The sequence below is a fragment of the Chaetomium globosum genome, genomic scaffold (assembly GCF_000143365.1).
Source record: "Chaetomium globosum CBS 148.51 scaffold_3 genomic scaffold, whole genome shotgun sequence".
Taxonomy (NCBI): domain Eukaryota; kingdom Fungi; phylum Ascomycota; class Sordariomycetes; order Sordariales; family Chaetomiaceae; genus Chaetomium; species Chaetomium globosum.
Genome location: NT_165978.1, coordinates 2,030,775 through 2,049,205, shown reverse-complemented (window position 1 = coordinate 2,049,205; position 18,431 = coordinate 2,030,775). Strand labels below are relative to the sequence as shown.

At 55.8% G+C, this 18,431-nt stretch overlaps 8 protein-coding genes across 8 annotated transcripts in view; 3 read left to right on the top strand and 5 right to left on the bottom strand.

Moving 5' to 3' along the window:
- Positions 1 to 1,160: 1,160 nt before the first annotated feature.
- On the bottom strand, positions 1,161 to 3,179 carry CHGG_05960 (uncharacterized protein; the record flags this gene model as incomplete). Its single annotated transcript, XM_001222054.1, has 3 exons — positions 1,161 to 2,341; positions 2,781 to 2,832; positions 3,087 to 3,179. The coding sequence occupies 3 exons, from the start codon at positions 3,177 to 3,179 to the stop codon at positions 1,161 to 1,163; spliced, it is 1,326 nt and encodes a 441-aa protein (XP_001222055.1).
- A 1,714-nt stretch (positions 3,180 to 4,893) lies between these two features.
- On the bottom strand, positions 4,894 to 7,013 carry CHGG_05959 (uncharacterized protein; the record flags this gene model as incomplete). The annotated part of the gene is made up of 4 exons (XM_001222053.1): positions 4,894 to 5,352; positions 5,448 to 5,798; positions 6,088 to 6,255; positions 6,543 to 7,013. 4 exons carry the CDS (start codon positions 7,011 to 7,013, stop codon positions 4,894 to 4,896), a joined length of 1,449 nt encoding a protein of 482 aa, XP_001222054.1.
- A 481-nt stretch (positions 7,014 to 7,494) lies between these two features.
- Positions 7,495 to 8,481, bottom strand: CHGG_05958 (uncharacterized protein; the record flags this gene model as incomplete). The annotated part of the gene is made up of 1 exon (XM_001222052.1): positions 7,495 to 8,481. One exon carries the CDS (start codon positions 8,479 to 8,481, stop codon positions 7,495 to 7,497), a length of 987 nt encoding a protein of 328 aa, XP_001222053.1.
- A 444-nt stretch (positions 8,482 to 8,925) lies between these two features.
- On the bottom strand, positions 8,926 to 9,761 carry CHGG_05957 (uncharacterized protein; the record flags this gene model as incomplete). The annotated part of the gene is made up of 2 exons (XM_001222051.1): positions 8,926 to 9,279; positions 9,333 to 9,761. The coding sequence occupies 2 exons, from the start codon at positions 9,759 to 9,761 to the stop codon at positions 8,926 to 8,928; spliced, it is 783 nt and encodes a 260-aa protein (XP_001222052.1).
- A 789-nt stretch (positions 9,762 to 10,550) lies between these two features.
- CHGG_05956 (uncharacterized protein) lies at positions 10,551 to 12,118 on the top strand (the record flags this gene model as incomplete). Its single annotated transcript, XM_001222050.1, has 2 exons — positions 10,551 to 11,509; positions 11,782 to 12,118. 2 exons carry the CDS (start codon positions 10,551 to 10,553, stop codon positions 12,116 to 12,118), a joined length of 1,296 nt encoding a protein of 431 aa, XP_001222051.1.
- Positions 12,119 to 13,043: 925 nt separating this feature from the next.
- Positions 13,044 to 15,162, top strand: CHGG_05955 (uncharacterized protein; the record flags this gene model as incomplete). Its single annotated transcript, XM_001222049.1, has 4 exons — positions 13,044 to 13,255; positions 13,491 to 13,622; positions 13,888 to 14,075; positions 14,132 to 15,162. 4 exons carry the CDS (start codon positions 13,044 to 13,046, stop codon positions 15,160 to 15,162), a joined length of 1,563 nt encoding a protein of 520 aa, XP_001222050.1.
- Positions 15,163 to 15,437: 275 nt separating this feature from the next.
- Positions 15,438 to 16,663, bottom strand: CHGG_05954 (uncharacterized protein; the record flags this gene model as incomplete). Its single annotated transcript, XM_001222048.1, has 5 exons — positions 15,438 to 15,517; positions 15,568 to 15,616; positions 15,791 to 16,236; positions 16,287 to 16,528; positions 16,602 to 16,663. The coding sequence occupies 5 exons, from the start codon at positions 16,661 to 16,663 to the stop codon at positions 15,438 to 15,440; spliced, it is 879 nt and encodes a 292-aa protein (XP_001222049.1).
- Positions 16,664 to 17,077: 414 nt separating this feature from the next.
- Positions 17,078 to 18,431, top strand: part of CHGG_05953 (uncharacterized protein) — a gene marked incomplete at both ends in the record, with an annotated part of 3,048 nt that continues 1,694 nt past the window's right edge. The window contains 2 exons of the mRNA XM_001222047.1: positions 17,078 to 17,094; positions 17,245 to 18,268. Coding sequence (XP_001222048.1) covers positions 17,078 to 17,094; positions 17,245 to 18,268 — 1,041 coding nt within the window. The remainder of the gene's footprint in view (positions 17,095 to 17,244; positions 18,269 to 18,431) is intronic.

Below are 18,431 nucleotides of genomic sequence, written 5' to 3'. Positions count from 1 at the left end.
TAAGGATCGAGGGCAGATAGAACACCCAGTCACCGACTAGACAGGTAAATCCAGATTTCTGTAACCAGTTCCCCCTGCGAAGGCACCCAAACACCAAAACCCATACACCTTGATGGCCGAGGTTGTCGCCAAACGCCAGCAGTTGATCGAAGTCCCCATTCACGCTGACTACAACTTCGGGAGTCGAGATGGTGATGTTCATAGTCATCCCAACCACGCGCACAACCCAGCCACTGACACCAGCGCCGAGGGGCGCCCAGCTACTATCTGAAATAAAATAAACGGCAACATTGTTCAGGTTCTTGGTCGAGTTGTCAGAGGTGCTGGAGAAAGCGCCGCCCACATACAGGTTGGTCCCGTTGAGGAACATCGACTTGACCTCGCCGTTGAGCCCATCATCAAGAGATCGTACGTTCGCATTGTCGCCCTCGGTTGCGATAATGTTGCGCATGTTACCGGATGTAAAGTTTCCTGCGATATAAGTGGCCTCGCCCGACGTGGCCAGGGCGTTGACGGTGGACCCGGTAGAAAAGTTGGCTCCCAGGCGGTTGAAGGGCGGATTTCATGAAGTCGCTGGGGTTAACAGTCGAACTCGACCGGATATTCGTTAAGTTCCGTTCAAGCCGCCGGTGCTGTTAATCAGGGTGAAGCCGATACGCTTAGGGCGACAAATGTCATCTGGGTTTAGGGACTGGTTTGCCAGGGGGGTCATGGTTACCCGGAGGGCGGAACCCGTTTGAACTGGCGTCGATGAAGCCAAAATAGATTTGGTCGTACTTTTCGAAGTTTATTAGTTTGATAAAGGTCGACGTCAATAGGCGTGCTCCTGGTGGCATCGGCTGTCATCTGCCCGGTGAGCCTGATCTGACCCCGCGTGGTGCAAGTGTTGTCCTGGAGACAGCCAGGCGTATACAAGTTGACCGAGTAGTGGCCGGACTCCCTGATATCGGGGCTGAATACCACGGATGCTGAGGTGTTGGTGATAGGAGCTCGTGAGCTGGGCGGTCAAGTATTCTCGCAGTGCTCGAGTAAGAGGGCGTGACAGTCCACGGGTCCGGTCGAGGTAGCTGTTGACGGAAACTCCAGACCAGCACAGGATGGTTCGTTGAATTCGCTGACAGCATACGACAAGATGTCGTCCGCGAACAGTTCGATCCCATTCAAGTCCCCCGCTCGCTGCCATAGAAAGCCGAGATGTCGATGGCGGAACTTCGTTTCATGCCGATGACGTTGACGAAGTGGAAGTCCTGAAATTTGATGGACTTGTCGTCACTCAGCGGGCACTCGCTCGTGCAGCTCGCGTTCTGGCGCGTGACCGGATCTATGTAAGTGAAGTTCATAATGCCGTTGATGGGCATGGCCGTGAATCGCCAGGTCTTGGTCCCCCTTCCGTCTTGGTGGGTGTTGTATAGGCGCAGCTTGGTCGGCTGAAAGCCGTGCCTGAATTTCGCATCCCAAAAGCCCGGGGCATTATCCTGCAGCAACCACGTACTTCCTGCTCCGTCCTCGCCGCTTGTCTGGCAGACGACGTTTTTGGGGTCGCTAAACCCTGGTGTCGTACTCGAGGATCCACTAGTAATGCTCGCCGTTGAGAGATTGATGATCTGGCCGTCGGGCGTGCTCGGTGTGCTCGCGTTCCCTAGTCCTGTGAAACTGCCACCGAAAAGGATGTTCCCGTTGGGCGCCTTCGCGATCGACGTTACAGGGCCATTGAACCCAGCAAATGGTAGGTTGACCCAGTCTCGGCCTCCCTCCCACGCCAGCGCATTGGTCGAGTTGGCACCAACGAAGCTCCCTCCCAGATAAACCGTGTTCTTGTCCTGGTCGCAGAGCAGGGCGTTAACCTGGCCGGACAAACCCGGGAGCGGCGTTACGACAGCAGTATCCGGGTCGAACAAGGCAATCGCAGTCGATTGCATCGCTTTCGAATCGGAGTCGGGGTCCCTGATGCTGGTGAAGTTTCCACCTAATACAACAACGGTTCCATTGTCGGTGTTGAATGTGCACATGGTGCGGATTGTCGCGTCGGTATTGACGATGGGCGCGAAGAGGCCATTCGGCATGCGCGCGAGGAGCTGTTCGCTGCCATTGTTCCTGGGCGGTCGCTGGTTCTGTTCCTCAAATTGGTACAAGGATATGCCTGAAAAGTCTCCTGCTAGAACTACCCGGCCGAGCTGGGAGAGGTCGAGGTTCGGGGCGGGAACGGGCGTGAACGAGATGGCGGCCGCCGGCGATGCCGCGAAGCTAGATAATGAGAGGATGAGTGGGATTGATGAAATAAAATCGCTGCGAGCGGCATGACGCCGCCCAAAAGGTAGCCGCATCGCGTCTCGGTCTAGATCTGGGAATAGTCACACCAGGCTTGGACCGACGAGCAATCAGGTTGCTCAATTAAATGTGGTCGGTTCCAAGCTGTCAACACCGTGATTCCATAGCAACTCGAGCTCGGGATACCGTCGAGAATGGTGTTTTAGTGTGGCGGGGGATTTCGTGGGCGGTAAATGAAGCTCGTCGCACGAACCACGAGCTGCTCCACGAAACTGCTCGGCCGAAAACGCGAGGTAATTTTTTTGGCGAACACAGTCGGTCGGTTGTAACGATTGAACGAATGTGGTGGAAGACGGAGTCTGGTTTCGGGAGTTTTTGATGTCGCGGTCGGCGGCGGCGAGAAATAACGAGCGTCGAAAGGGTCGAGATGGTCGAATTTCGACTGGTTTGGATCGTGAGTTGGGCCTCTGGCGGCCTGTTTTCGCGGCCAGGAGTCGCACTCGTGTACGAACCTGCTAACAAATGGCAACGGAGATTGAGCGGAGTCGACTCGACCTGGAAACCCTGTTGGTAGGTCGCTGATTGGTTAGCCGAGCTCGGCCTTACCATAACGGGCTAGTAAAAAGTTCCAGAAACATGGGATAGAAGCGTGAGCGCAGCAAAACGGTCGGTTCGTACCTGGCAACTGAGACACGCAACGTTAAATGCCCAAATGCCCAAATGCCCTGCCAGTCGCTGTCAGTAACGAACATGCCGTTGCAACATTCTCGTCAAGAAACCGGTGGCGGGTTCAACGCAATCATAAATGGGGCCAAAACCAGGGCAGGCCGGGACGGCTCGATATTGGTATTGCTCGTGCAGCATCCAATAATGACAGGGTCCCGGTCGGTCCACTGCGGCCTTCTGGCCATTGGGGGCTGCGAATGCCAATAATGCCAATACAGGAAACAGGAAAACCAAAAATCAGACGGAGTGGTGCACGTACCTCGCGTTCCCAACCTGTTTGATAGGGGAGCACTGCAAAATGTTTCGGGTGGATGCAAGCCTGCACTTCGGTTTCGTCCAGACCAGACTCGGCGTCTGATTTTTCGGATCGATGGGCTGCAGATATGGATCTCGGCGGGGAAATCGGTTGCTGTGGTCGACCAAAATCACAAACTCTCAGATTGCCAATCAATATCCACCCCAACCGCTCTTGAATCTCTCAAATGCAGCTCGCCGTGGCGTACAATCTGAGACAGCACGCTGTGCGATGCGAAACTTGGTTTGCAGTTGCCAGAGGCGAATGAGCGTACTGGTTGAAACGAGTGCCGTGGTGGTTCGGAAAATGAGTGTCTCGCGGAAACGGGTACCAGCAGGTAACTCGAGCGGCTGGGTTGCTATCGATGCAATTCCAGGTTCTGGGAGTCCGCGTCAGAGAGACTGTCGTGATGGTCTGGGGAGGGGGATCAGGGGCACACACTGTTTCGTGATCGAGGAGAGGAGTACTGGACGACTTCGTAAACGCACAAAAAAGAGGTGAGGGACCGGAGCTCAGAGCCAGCTTCAAAATCCCGGGTGCAATTTGCAAGCGTCAAAAGAGTGTCACCAAATCAACAGAATTGGTAAAAAATGAGTGTGGTAAGCCTCGTCCGCCTGTCGTTGTCCAGGAAAGCTTCAAAAAGAGAAAACGACAAAACGATCAGAGCTTCGTTGGAAACAAAGCGCGCGAGAGGGGAACAGCTGTTCTGGCCCACCGCTTGTTGCATTCAGGGGCCGCTCATGGCGCAGTTCGGGATGGGATGCCATTGGGTGCCATGCATCTCGGCAGGGGATTTCCAGCCCCTTGCATATGGTTGACAACGTGGTTGTCTCCGCTGAGGTTACACTGGCGGTTGTCTGGGACACTGAACTTCAACACCAAAACCTTGAGCCCGTGATGGTCAGACGAGGAACAAAGCTAAATGGAAGAGGTGGGTGAGAGCGAAGACATATAGAAAGTAGAATGTTGTAAGTAGAGGGGAAAAAATAAAAAATATACGGGCAAAATATACTGGCACAAATACCCAGATACAGCAAGTGTATAAAAACTGGTACTTTACAACAATAATGAAAGGTTTAACTATATCCTTTGTTATTTTTCATATTCTTCTCATCAACCAAACCCGCGACGGCAGACTCACTCTAGGGACAGGATTTGAGGTACTCAGAGGAATCGGGGCAGATGTTTCTACATCTCCAGCCGCAAGTGAGCCCCCCACCGCGACCGGATCTCCAGAGATCATACACCAACTGCTGGAGACCAACCCTGATACCGGGTGCTGGGCATGCCCGCGCACGTCATGCCAAACACGATGCCCAGATATCCAAGCATGCCCGGCAGCCAGATCGTCCGTACCATGGAATCCAGCTCTATATACAGGGGTCGCTCTTAAGATGCAGTACAGGTGCATGAACCGACGGGACCCGGCGCATGTTGTTTCCTGAGCCAGCATGCTCTTTGGTTCCCACACACCGCTTCCGCCTACGCCGTATGCTCAAAATCAGGGCCACAAAAGCCAGTGTGATGTCATCGTCCAACCGTCCAGTTCCAGGCTCATTCTCATGGGTATCATCCAAAAAATCATAACCATCCGAACATTCCATTCACGCCTTCCCCTCCAAAGCCTTCATCCGCTTCTTATACTCCATCGGACTCTCCAACTCCTTCTTCTTCTTCCCACCCTCGGCAGACCCCGCCCGCTTAGCACTCCCAGCCCACAACCCAACCCCCTTCCTCTTCGCCTCGGCCTCGGCCTCCCTATACCGCGCCTCGACCTCCGCGCCCCCAAACTCGGCGCCCGTCTTCCCCTCGTAGGTAACCGCCAGACCGCGGCGGAGCATCTCGAGGCCGACGTCGCGGCGCGGGACGAAGAAGGGCGGCCGCCGCACGTACGCCGTCGCCACCACCCGCTCGTACTGGTCGCGCCGGTGCAGGTGCGCGCGCACCCGCCGCCCGAGCAGGTAGCTCTCGAGGAAGGTCAGCGCCTCCGCCGCGAAGGGCTGCGCCGGTCGCCCGAAGTGCGCGCCCTCGGGTGCGTCGACGCCCGCGATGCGGATGGAGATCTGGTTGGGGGGGTTGGCTGTTAGTGGGTGAGGGGTGAAGGGAGGGGGGGAGTAGGAGGTAAAGGGGCTTGTCGTTGTGGGTGGGCGAGGCTTACTGTTTGGCCCTTTAGTTGTTTCTTGTCCGTGGGCACACGCCGCAGCCAGCCCCAGCCAGCTAGGCGTCCGCCTGGTGTGTGGAAAAGGTGGAAGCCATCGCCGTCTCCAACGCTCGTGACCTTGCCGAAAAGGCTGCGGTTGCGGAAGAAGCTGTGCGTGATATGGCTGCTAGCGGGGAGGCGGTGCAAGTAGGATTGGTAGAAACTCCGGGCCCCTAGCGCAATGGCTACGGCGGCTACGGGGACGATCCAGTTTTGTGGGAAGCTGAGATGGTGTCGGATGGCGTCGGCCCAAGAGTCGCCATTCTTTCTTTTGAATGACCATGCGGCCTCTCGGTCGTTTCCTGTCATCTGAAGCTCGGTGTAGTTGTTTGGACGGGATTTGAATGACCGTCGTCTTTCAAAACGCTCGTCGAAAAGGGTTATGGCATGGTAGAGTGGTTGAACCGCGGGGTGGGCGGTCAGGGCCGTCGGTTGCAGCCGGCAATCGTGTGGATCTGAGCAGACGGCGGGGGGTTGGGGTTTGGGCGCCACCCCTCCATTGATGCACTAAACCCAGGCTCTCCAAAACCCCGATTTCTCCATACCAGTTCCAGACCATCTCACCCCAACGCAACCCAAGGTAAAGGTACATACTTACTTCGTACGCAGGTAGCATGTCATTCGTCCGAGAACCACCATAAAAAGGACATTTCCAGCGTTCGTCAACCCACATTTCAATGTCAGATTCCTTTCTCCTCCGTCCATGTGATTCTGGCTCTGAGGTTTCGGCGCGGCTGCCTCTTGCAATTGCCTTCCGACTAACCACCTATCGAGTAGCATCGGCAGCCACAAGTTCTACTCCCTCCCGCTTCCAAGTTTTATTCGTGGTAATGATGAGGCATTTCAGTCATAATATTGGATGATTCCCTCCAGCCATTGGCAATTCCACCATCTCTCGTTTCCGGGTGACCGAGGAGATGATCGACTTGCCGGTGACAAACATCGTTCTTCCCTTCCCACAACATCACTAGGTGTACGCAAACATTTCTAACAGTAACAGACAGTTAATGATTGATTGATTGAAACGACCCGTCTAGACTAGCCCTTTTATACCGTTACCGCATTCACTTCTTTCGTTTCCCGCTCGGCAATGATCGAGGGCAACTTCAGGGGCCAGTGTTTGGGGTCTTCTTCTACGGCGCGGTACTCCTTGTCGGATGTATCGGCCATTTCCTCCAGCAGTGAAGTATCATCGGCTCCCTCCTTGGCACCCGACTCGGATTCCTGCAACACCGTGTCGATGCTGGGCAACTCCTTCTTGCCTTTAATCCGCTCGAGCCTCTCTTTGATCGCCTTGATCCGGTCCTTGACAGTGCCAAGCTGAAAACTGTCTCCCTTCTGTCGCTTGACGCACTGGTCACACTTGGATTGGATGCGTATTACGTGAAAGGGGTGCGACCATTGTCTGTCGCAGCCGGTATCAGCTTGGCCGCTATTGAATGCCTCCTCGACCTCGCAAGGCTTTGTGATTTCTAGCCAGGCGTGGTGGTTGCAACCAAAGATGAGGCGCCTGTGGTAACACATGGTGGTAGAGAAGAGGGTAAGGGGCCAAATGTCACGACGAGCAGTTACTTGTTGTTGCTCCCCGGAGCCGATGAAGGCTGATGAATCCCGCGTTATATACCAAGGTGGGCGTGGTTGTTCAACGACAAGCGATATAAGTTTCGTTATTTACAACACACATTGTTCTGTGTGTTGTAGAGAATAACCTAAGCCTGTCCTTTGTCAATTGTGATGCCAGCCCTTATTTGTTTGTGGCTGGTTGTCTTTGTCCCAGGACTCTAGGAACATAGCTTATGTTGACAGTAACCCTCACTGCAGTGTATTATACTGAGAAAATCACATGAAACCCAACATGTAGGATGCGGAGATAAAATATTAGGGAGTGTGTTTTGTTATCTAGGTTAAACAGGGAATCAAGTTGTTGTGATTCCAAGCCAACTGGAACCAGTGTCTGCCACCATGCTAAGCTTGCGCAGTAGGTAATAAAGGAGTAAACCCCCCATTATATCCTCTCCATCACACCGCTCTGGAGAACCTCCTCAAAGTCTCTTCCCCAAACCAACTGGTCACTTTCCGCAGCCTCTTGCACATGCGGCACCTCAAACCCTATCCTCGCCAGTATTTTTAATAGCTTAGTTTCCCCGTCATCCGCCATGACCACTCCCAAGTCTGCTGCCACCAAACACGCCAAATCCGTCGCCGAATCCCCAAAATACACGACCTTTTCCCCCTCCAAACCACTCTTCGCCGACTTCATCGCCCGCAGTTTATCCCCCGCCGTGACGAGCGGCTCCTTGCCCAGCTCCGGCGGCCCCTCAATCATGCCACCCGGAAACCCAATCCCATTCGCAACCACCCTCCGAATGCCTCCATTCCCACCCGCAGCCTCCACAACCCCTTTAATAAACGCCCCCGACCAGTTGACACTCACCACCGCCACATCCCACCCCTTCCCGTCATCATTACCACCACCACCACCACCAAACCTCCCCAAAAACTCCCCCAACCCCTTTCTCACCCTCACCCCCCCTTCAGTTTCACCCCCCTGACACCCCAACCTGACCGCCCTCCTCCCGACCTCCTCCAACCGCCCCTCCCCCAACCCCCTAAAGAACCCGGCCTCACCCACCCGCCTGACCGACGCCTGCTCCACGGGCGCCACGCTCTCCAGAAAGGCCAGCTCCGCCGCCAGCGTGGCCCGTTCCTCGGCAGCGGGCCGGTAGGACGCGCGGTGGGCGGCGTGCGCGGCGAGGTAGTCGTGGACGATGGCGGTCCAGAGGGAGGTGAGGGCGGGTTTGTCTTTGTGGGGTGGGGTGGTGATGGTGGTGGGTGGAGAGGGAGGGTTTTGTTGATGGGGAGGGGATGATGAGGGGGATGGGGAAAGGTATGAGGGGAGGGCTTCGATGGCGAGGGCGATGAGGGAGGCGAGGGAGTCGTCTTGGGTTATGGTGCCGTCGAAGTCGAGGAGGAGGAGACGGGGGTGGGTCATGGTGGGCGGTTGGTTTGTTTATTGTGATGATGCTTTTGTGGCTGTTCGATTTTCTGTTGAGTTGGTGATAAAGATATGATCAGTATGGAAATAGAGGTGATGCTCTTGCTGATGGAGACCAAGAAAATCCGGCTATTGTACGGTTGTTTGGTAGGTTATTTGTAAGGTTTGGTGCAGCTGGTTCAGACCCCACAATTCCTTGGTCACTGGCAAGGCAAGCAACTGGGTGGTGAGACAGACAACTGGCGGTGACTTTGATGCTGGCAGTGAACGCCGATCAGATGCGGCAACAGCAACTGGTCACAATCTACACACCACACGCTGTTCCTGCCTTATTTTTGTTGAAGGGTATCATCCTTGGCCCTGAGACCCGCTGTAAACCATAAACCAAGCAAACTCCCGAAAACGCCGCGCCGATCCCACCCGGACCCAACCCCCGAGACATTACAAGACATCCTCCATTTTGATGTCCTCCTCATCCTCGTCTTCAGACGGGGCATCGGCCTTTGGCACTGCCGCGTCATCCGCCGGTTTGGGTAGCGAGGCGAGGATGCCCTGGTACTCGGGTTTGAGCGACCAATGGTTGGCGAAGGTGCCAGACCGGTGCAGGACGGCCACCTTTTCGAGAGTCTCGCGCAGATAGGCCTCGGGCTGCGGGATCTTCCCGCGAAAGGCCTTAATGGACCAGTATTTGTGCTCCGAGAAACACCTAGCAATTGCATCCAAGAGCTGGTTCTCGGGCCAGCGCGTCGCCTTATTCTCCATCTTCTTCGCCTTGGTCGGCTTCTCTTTGGTTTTCTACGCCATGTGTCAGTAAGGCAACCGAGTAGGGAAGAACCGGGGCCACATACAAGGAAGTCGTCCCATTCGTGGGGGTTGGTGGTATCCCCAGAAGGTGGGATGCCGTGGAGCACCGTAACCTTCTTGTGTGGCCTTTGGGAGCGCGCTGCCCGGATGGACAAGAACCTGTCGGCCTCGGCGTTTCGTACCGGGGTACAGACAACCTCATGCCTGATTCTTCCCGCAATCTTGGTTTTCTCTGCATCTTCGTTAGTAGGGTTGAGTTGGCTCGGCAAGGGCATAGAGGTACCGACTTGGAATAGGCCGGCGGGAATAGGCTGCGCCCTTTCTGCCTCGATCGGCAGCCTGTTCTGTTTGCCTTTGCTGTTTCCGCAGGAGGTGCGCAGGAATGCCCTGGGCAAGCGCAGCGGCCCTTTCCTTGTTTTTGGCTGCGTAGCTTGGTAGATCCTGCTCGGTGAAAACGAAGGTGTTGTGGACATCGTGGTTCGAAACGTCCATGTCGTACTCCTTGGGCACCTCTTGATGGGCGGTTATTTCCGGCTTGAGGCGCATTTGCAGTCTCTAAATGAAAGGGTTAGTCGTGGTGAAACGGGCAATTCCGATTGCAAGGCATGCTGACTTCTTTGCCGGTCTCGTCCGTGAATTGGCGGATTGTCCCAATCTCGATCTCGTCATCATCGTCCAGCTTCGACCAGGCTTCCCAAACATAGCCAGGCAGGCGTGTAAGGTACATGAGATCGTATGACTTTGCGTCGGGCAGCTTGTCGAAGAACTCCAAGTCGGGGGTTTCGTCAACGTCGTCCATGAAAGGCGAGCCCGCATCAGGGTCGGGCTTGATCTTCGGTTCGGCCATCGTCAGATTCTCGGATATATTAACAGCAATTAAGGGATTCGACAGAATCGGTGGTTATCGTCGTTGTTGTTGGCAAAGAGAACGAAGGATTTGGCGCAAGAATAAAGCAAGGCTAGATAGAATCCGGAAGACAGCTTAGGTAGGTAGTTGCCTTCTGAAAGGCCGAGAAGCTTGTGAGATCACTGAGCACCGCCCCTAAGCGTTGACTTCTGATTGGCTACGCTGCTCTCGCACCTGCGAGAACCGCAGCCGGCACTTGGCACGTGCGCTTCGAACGCCACTTCTTTTGTTTAAAACCCCCGCCAGCACACCACTCGTCGCACCTTTCCCAGAAACATCGCACAAGTTGCAAACGCCACCGTCGTATTCCACCATAGTTGGGATTTTGACAATCTAGATATTTACATATATCACCATGGCGTCGATAGAGGATCGAGAAGTGATGGAGAGAATCGGCCGTTTGGCTGGTCAAATCAATCGTCACAAGAATCAACAAGCGGGTGTCGCTCCCGCTCGCCATGCTCGAACGCATCATCGTATGTCGACCGGTCGACCGATTTATTATCACGCCGGAACTGACGCGTTTCAAGACGCTGGATATTCCACTGGATGGCGCCGCGGCGGGTTCCCGCATCGGGGTGGCCATTCCAGCGCCCGGATGCCCGTGTACCGCAATAGGAGCCTTGTTTTGAATAATGGAACCCAACAGAACCAGCCCGGCGACGCGGAATCAGGCACTACGTCTGATGCATCCACCTCGTCGTGGGTGACTAAGAACGATCGCCACCTACAACTGATCAATACAAACGTCTACGCCAAGGACACGCAAGCGCGAACCGCTGCCATCGAACAGACCCGTCGCCAGAAACTTGTCCTTAGAGACAGGCAAGAGCGTGCTAGGTTGACAAACCATATCAACCGGATGGTAAATAGCGGAGGATTTGCGGGGGCTAACCAGCAGGTCGCCGGCAAGTACGAGATCACCGTCCAGGGCGTTCGGTTCCTGGTCGTCAGCAACGGCAGCAAACTCGTCAAGGTTCCCGGTGCGTCGCAACCTAGCACGACAACTCCTCAGGATGCTCACATTGGCACAGGCGATAACAACTCGGCAAAGGCGACTCCAAAAATGGCACTCGTGGGGGGAGTCAAGTTCTACCGGAGCAAGAACGGCAATCTGTATCGCCACGGCATAGTGAAGGCGCAGCGGTATGTCTCCTGGGACCTCGGGGCCGGGCAACTGACCCCAGGATTTTCTGGCAGGCAATCTGGCGCTGTAAAAAAGGTCAACATGCCTTGCAAACAGTTTTCGATGACGGGTAACATTATTTCCTCGACCGATGTCCCGAACAACACCACTCCCCTGGCCGGGCTTCGGTAAGTCACCTGAGAATGAGGATTGCTAACTGAGACACAGGTTCTTGCAACCACGGGCCCCGCTGCCGCTACGTTCACGACCCGCATAAGGTCGCAATTTGCAAGGATTTCTTGCAGCACGGCGAATGCCCCCACGACGACAACTGTGACCTCTCGCATGACCTCGTTCCCGAACGCACACCGGCCTGCCTGCATTTTGCCCGGGATAGTTGCACCAAGGCTGACTGCAAGTATACCCACGTAAAAGTGTCACCAGCTGCTCCAGTGTGCAGGGATTTCGGCTTCTACGGCTATTGCCAAAAGGGCGCTAGTTGCCCGGATCGCCACGTCTTCGAGTGCCCCGACTTCAGCAACACGGGTGTTTGTAAGATCAAGGGGTGTAAGCTGCCGCATCGGGAGAGGGCAAGCGTCCTCCGGAAAGGAGCGGGCGGACGGGATCTGTCCAGCGCAGGAGACGGGGATGAGGAGATGGCAGACCTTTCCAGCGACGACGACGGCGAGTCGATCGACGAGGACGATGTCGACTCGGATGAGGTGGACGAGTTCATCGGCCATGACGAAAACGGGGGCCTTGATTTCGCGGATCAAAAGGACTTCATCGAGCTATGATGTTGTTTCCTTGACCGCGCTGCCCTTGATCTACCCATCCGCTCCATGACCTGGCGTATATCATTACTTTGATACCCATTGACGTTCGGCGTTCTCCCCGAGAAAAGAAAGAAAACAAAGCACAAAGCTGAGGCGGTGGCAGAAGGAACGGCCCATACTGGCCGCATGGTGTGTCGAGCAGTTCTGTGAATAATTATAGGCGAATCACTTTTACATAGACTCCCCCATAGAAGGTGTCAATACATGGCATTCCATGAAATTTAGATCTTCTCCAATGTACCGGTAGGTCGAATGTTGTCTCCACTAGCTCGAACGGATGTGCTTTGCCGTCCTCGCCGGCCTGCGGGCGAATCGGCAGTTGCGGGGGGAGCAACATGGCCAAGATCCGGGGAAGCTCCTCGCCCTAGACTCCACAGTCACGATTCAGAGGGGGCGATGCCAGCTCATCGGAGGATGCTCTCCTCATCGAGACTCGACAGCTGCTCACCCGAGGAGGAAGGGATTGGCTGGGGGGCAGTTAGCGCTCAAGCTTGGGAGGGGGGCCATCCCAGCCAACCTGGTGTGTCAGCACTTACGGACTGAGATAGTAGACGGGACCTGGTGACCCCACGCCGTTGTCCCGCCCGGCATCGAAGTCAGCAGCCACTCGGCGGTTATTGTGTCGGGTATTTGACCCGGTACGGGAGTGCGGTCTGGAACCATGGGTGAGATATGAAAGGTATAAATAGATGGCATAAGACGGGGGCTAGAGATTTGATATATATGTACATACTTTAGCCTCAGCTCTAACGTGGTCTGACCGAAAGCTTGGAAGCTTCCTCGACCTCGCCTCCTTGGCTGCTGAGAGATAGACTTTCATTCGAGTCAAGAATTGACGAGATAGTACGGTACAACAAAACACATCACATCAAACTGATACGACGCAATGGGTGAAATGCCAACCAGAAACGGCTACGGCCAGAACTTGGGCAACCACTTCACCATCAAGGATGCCCCCATCGAGAATTTAAGGCCATTTAGGGTAGTCGTCGTCGGAGCCGGTTTTTCTGGTATCCTGGCTGCTATCAGAATCCCCGAGCGGCTGAGGAATGTTGAGTTGGCAGTCTACGAAAAGAATGAAGGCGTTGGAGGAGTTTGGTACGAGCCCCCTTTGGTACAGACAGACTGTTACTAACAGCTACAGGTGGCTGAACAAATATCCCGGTAAGGACTGTATCTGCGGCTCGGCTGGCTTGACGCTGACATTTGTTTCAAGGAGTTGCCTGCGACATCCCGTGTAAGTGGTCCACTGAAGGGTTGACATCTCAGAGAGCTAACTAATCCCCGAAGCCCACTCGTACCAGTACTCCTTTGCCCCAAACCCAAATTGGAGTAATCTATATGCCCCTGGGGTTGAGATACAGCAGTATCTCCAAGATGTAGCCGAGCGATTTGGCGCCATGAGGTTCATAAAGACACGCCACCAGGTCGAACATTGCGAGTGGGATGAGTCCGAGAAGAAATGGTGAGTTTAGCCTTCTACGTTTACAGTTACTAGGCTGACGAGGGCCAGGAGAATTAAAGTTACCAACACCGCCACCGGAGACGCTTTCGAGGACGTAGCAAATGTCCTGATAACCGCCCGGGGGCAGCTCAGCAATATTTCATGGCCAGACATACCTGGGCTTGACAAGTTTCAGGGCAAGGTCATGCACTCGGGGGACTGGGATACAAGGTAGGCTCTCTTACACTATCAAGCCAAATGGTACACTCAACGGAAAACATGTCAGCTATGACTTCCGCAACAAACGAATTGGAATCATCGGCAACGGCTCAAGCGCCATCCAGATCATCCCCAAGCTGCAAATGGTGGAGGGCGCCCAGCTGACCTGCTTTATGCGGTCACCGACCTGGATTTCGTCCGCCTTTGGAGACTCCGGCATGACCGAGCTAGGACTGGACCCTTCCAACACAGCATGTAGGTTACACACTACCTTATCCCCTCCCACAGCCTTCCATACCTAACTCCCCCAGTCTCCCCTGAGCAGCGCCACAAGCTCTCCACCGACCCCGAAGCCCTCTTCAAGCTGCGCAAGGTCTTCGAGACAGGCGGCAACCTCATCCACGACAGCACCATCCGCGGCACGGCCATGCAGCAGAAATGCCAGGCGGCCTTCCACCAAGCCATGCACGCCAAACTACACACCCGCCCAGACCTCCTCTCCCTGCTGATCCCCTCCTTCTCACCGGGCTGCCGGCGCCTAACGCCGGGGAAGGGCTTCCTCGAAGCGCTGCTCGAGCCCAACGTCACCGTAGTCAGCGACGCCATCACCGGGATCACACCCTCCGGCATCACCACCACCACCACCACCCCTTCCCCCGCCACACCCACACACGCCCCCCCAACCACCACCACCCACCCCCTGACGACCCTAATCCTCGCCACAGGGTACACCGTCTCGTCCGCACCACCCTTCCCCATCCACGGCCGTTCCTCCCTCGCCCTCTCCACGCGCTGGCACACCCACCCCGACAGCTACCTCTCCCTGGCTGTGGACCAGTTCCCCAACCTGTTCATGCTCTTCGGCCCCAACAGCGCGATCGGCACGGGCAGCCTGACGCGCATGCTGGAGGCGGCGACCGAGTACGCGGTGGCGTGCGTGCGCAAGCTGCAGCGGGAGGACTATGCCAGTATGGAGGTGCGCGCGGAGCGGGTGCGGGATTTTGGGGCGTACGTGGATGCGTATTTTGAGAGGACGGTGTATACGGAGGAGTGTCGCAGTTGGTATAGGAGGGGGGGGAGGGTGGTGGGGCTGTGGCCCGGTTCGACGCTGCATGCGTTGGAGGCGTTGCGGGCGCCGAGGTGGGAGGATTGGGTTTATGAGAGTGTGGATGGGGGGGAGGCCGGGGGAGGGAATGGGTTGAGGTGGTTGGGGGATGGGAGTAGTGAGACGCAGGTTGGGGGGGATGCGTCGTGGTATATTAATCCGGGGGAGGTGCAGGTGCCGGTGGAGGGGAGGCCAGAGGAGAATGAGCGGTATAAGGCGAGGCCGTGGTGTTATTAGATGTCGCCTGGGTGGTGGGGGGAAGAGGGGGTTGTTCATGGCTATTTGGTGGAGGTTGGTTTGTTGCTTGGCGTTTTGGGATGTTGAAGGGGCATCGGGCGTGGAGATGCTGGTGATTGGTAGTCGGAGAAGTGACGGTGGGTTCAAAGGCGAGTTTTTGATCAGGGCAAGACAGCAAACAGATGGAGGACGAGTAGCAAGTAGTCATGAGTATTCTTGTTGTATTGGCGCAGGCTATCATCATTCGTCGTTCATCTATACATGCTGGGGACTGTTTAGCTCCCCGCCTTGAAGGTCCTTCCGCTTGCTGTCTTGCGCTCCTTTTCTTCGCTGTCTGGCCTGGCTCTGCGGAGAACTGGAATATGGTTAGCTCTGAGGAGTGGTTGAGGGAGATAGCTGGCTCACCCTGGAGGAAGTCTGCCGTCCGACGTCTCATACGGGAGTGGATGTACGCCTAAAAGGGTTAGCTACGTTCACGTACTACTCATGCTCTTACATACCTTGGAAGCCTTGATGTGGTAGTGGAAGTAATCGCGGAAGGTTTGGATGTGCGAGATGACATCGGGCATCCGCTGGGGCGTGAGGTGGCGGGGGAAGAGAACTTATCACTGGTTAGATGCGAGCTCACACATCTCCGATGTAGGTACATACCGAATGTTACGTAGCCAATCTCGCCAGTGCCGGTGTTCTTCACACCAGGCACGCCCTGCAGCTCTAGCGGTGGGTCGTTGCGGAACAGCACCTGAGGCGCGTTCTGGATGGCGCGACGGCGGGCGTCGACAAACTCCTGGATAAAGACCTTGCCAAACACGCGGTCGGTCTCTTCCCTAAAGATGGTGCTGAAGATGACGGTGACACGGTCGTGGCTGGCCTTAACGTAGATAGCCTCCTCCTCACGGTAGTGGATCGCCTTGACCTCGCCGCCCTCGCGCACGCCCTGGGGTGCCTCCTCGGTGGTAAATTTTGCGGCTTCCTGCTTCAGGTGGTAGTGTTCCTGGTAAGCCTGCTCAAACGGGGCGGCCATGGCGTTGCGTTTAAGCAGGGAGATGCTCTTGATCAGCTCGTCTCGTGCCTCTGCCACCACGGTCAGCGTGTGCGAGTCGCACAAAGGTGATGGTACCAACCCTGCTCAGCCGGCAGATTCTCCAGGTCGATCAATATGGAAAAGTCGAAGCCCGGCTCTGGAGGGACAACGTAGGACCCGTACTCGCGGTTGAGGACTTCCTCAGCGCCGTAGCGCAACAAGTCTTGGAAGCAGCGGATCTGGATGGAGACCAGGATCTTGGTCTTTGACTCGGGGGTCGAGATGTGAAAGGTGACGCCATCGAAGTCGGAGACGGTCTGGTCGATGGATACGGGCGGTGCTCTGGTCGTCGGGCGCAAGGAAGAGGAGGGTCAGCGTCTTCCTTCGGATCATGCTAGAGAAGACTAGAACTCACCCGGAGAAGCGCTCCGTGAACACCGACTGAATCAGCACATTCTGGTAGTCGAGCAGCAACATCTTGAACAGTCGTTTAGTTCAATGGCCTGCTCGTGGGATGCCGTGTGGTAGAGAATCGAGTCGTAGTTGTCGGCGCAGCTGTGGTGGGGCCGCTACCATCAACAAGTGAGTGGGAGCTGACGTTGTGGCGGGAAGGCAGGCTGCCAGAAGCCCCTGGTCCCCTGAAGCTGCAACTTTGCCCCGCATTCAGGTGTGAGCCACAGAACGTTGGGGCAGTCGGGGCAGTTTGTGGCTCGTGCGTCGACCTCCTTGCTCTCCTGTTCCCAAGCGGGCCGTTTTACCTCCTTATCTTATCGCTGCCAAAAAAAGTTGAAGGCGTGAACATCCCACCGAGTTCGCGACGCCGAGACGCATTGAGAGCGACTGACACGGGTTTGAAGTCGGATTGGGAGTTGACATTGCCCGATCGCCAACATGGTTAAATCCTACCTGTAAGTTATCAAACATACCCCCGGATATGACCCCATATTTCCCAGCACGCGCACTCATTCTCATTCTCCCAACTTCTCTAGCAAATTCGAGCCCTCGAAATCGTTCGGCGTCGTCGCATCAACCAGCTCGAATCTCGTTTGGTCATCCAGGGGCAAGGCGGGCACTGGAGCTGGCCAAGCCATAGTCGCCGCCAATGAGGAGGTTCTCGTGTGGGACATCAAGAAGGGCGAGCTGCTGAGCCGCTGGCGGGACGAGAACTGCAGGGCCAAGGTGACGGCCATCGCCCAGAGCAGGATCGACCCGGATGTTTTCGCGGTGGGCTATGAAGATGGCAGCATTCGCATCTGGGACAGCAAGATCGCTACATCGGTCGTGAGCTTCAACGGGCACAAGTCGGCCATCACCATCCTCGCCTTCGACAAGACGGGCGTGCGCCTCGCCAGTGGCGCCAAGGACACCGATGTCATCGTCTGGGATCTGGTTGCCGAGGTTGGGCAATACAAGCTGCGCGGACACAAAGACCAGGTTACGGGGTTGCATTTCGTCGAACCGGACCCGGTACTGCAGGGCGAGGGCGAGGAAGAGCAGGCCTTGATGGCTGTGGACACCGAGGCGGCCGAGGGATTCCTCCTAACGACGGGGAAGGATGCGCTCATCAAACTCTGGGATCTCACTTCGCGCCATTGTATCGAGACGCATGTTGCGCAAACAAATGGCGAGTGCTGGGCGTTAGGGGTGACCCCTGACTTCAACGGATGCGTGACGGCAGGCAACGACGGCGAGATGACGGTATGGGCACTGGACGTGGCCGCGCTGGCGTCGTCAGCGCAAAAAGTCGACCTTTCACAATCCATCAACTTTCTCCGAGACAGGGGGACATTGCACCGGAATAGCAAAGAGAGGGCAGTTGAAGTCATCTTCCACCCGCGGCGCGACTATTTCGCCGTACACGGGGTCGAGAAGTCGGTCGAGATTTGGAGGATACGGAACGAAGCTGAGATCAAGAAAAGCTTAGCAAGAAAAAAGAAGAGGAGGAGAGAGAAACTGGCCAAAGACAAGAAGGCGGACGGGGATCAGGAGATGGACGATGCCGACGATAAGGCCGACGACATCGCCCAGGCTGATATTTCTGACGTGGTGGTGCAGCATGTCATTGTCAGGACAACGGGCAAGGTCAGGTACAGTCGACTGGGCCGCCAACCAAGGGAAAAAGGATTTGGAACTGCTTGTTGGGTCGACAAACAACCTGCTCGAGCTCTACACCATCGTCGGGAGGGACAAGCTCAAGTCAAAGGGCGATGCCCCGGATTACAACAAGGCCTTGGGCGTTGAACTG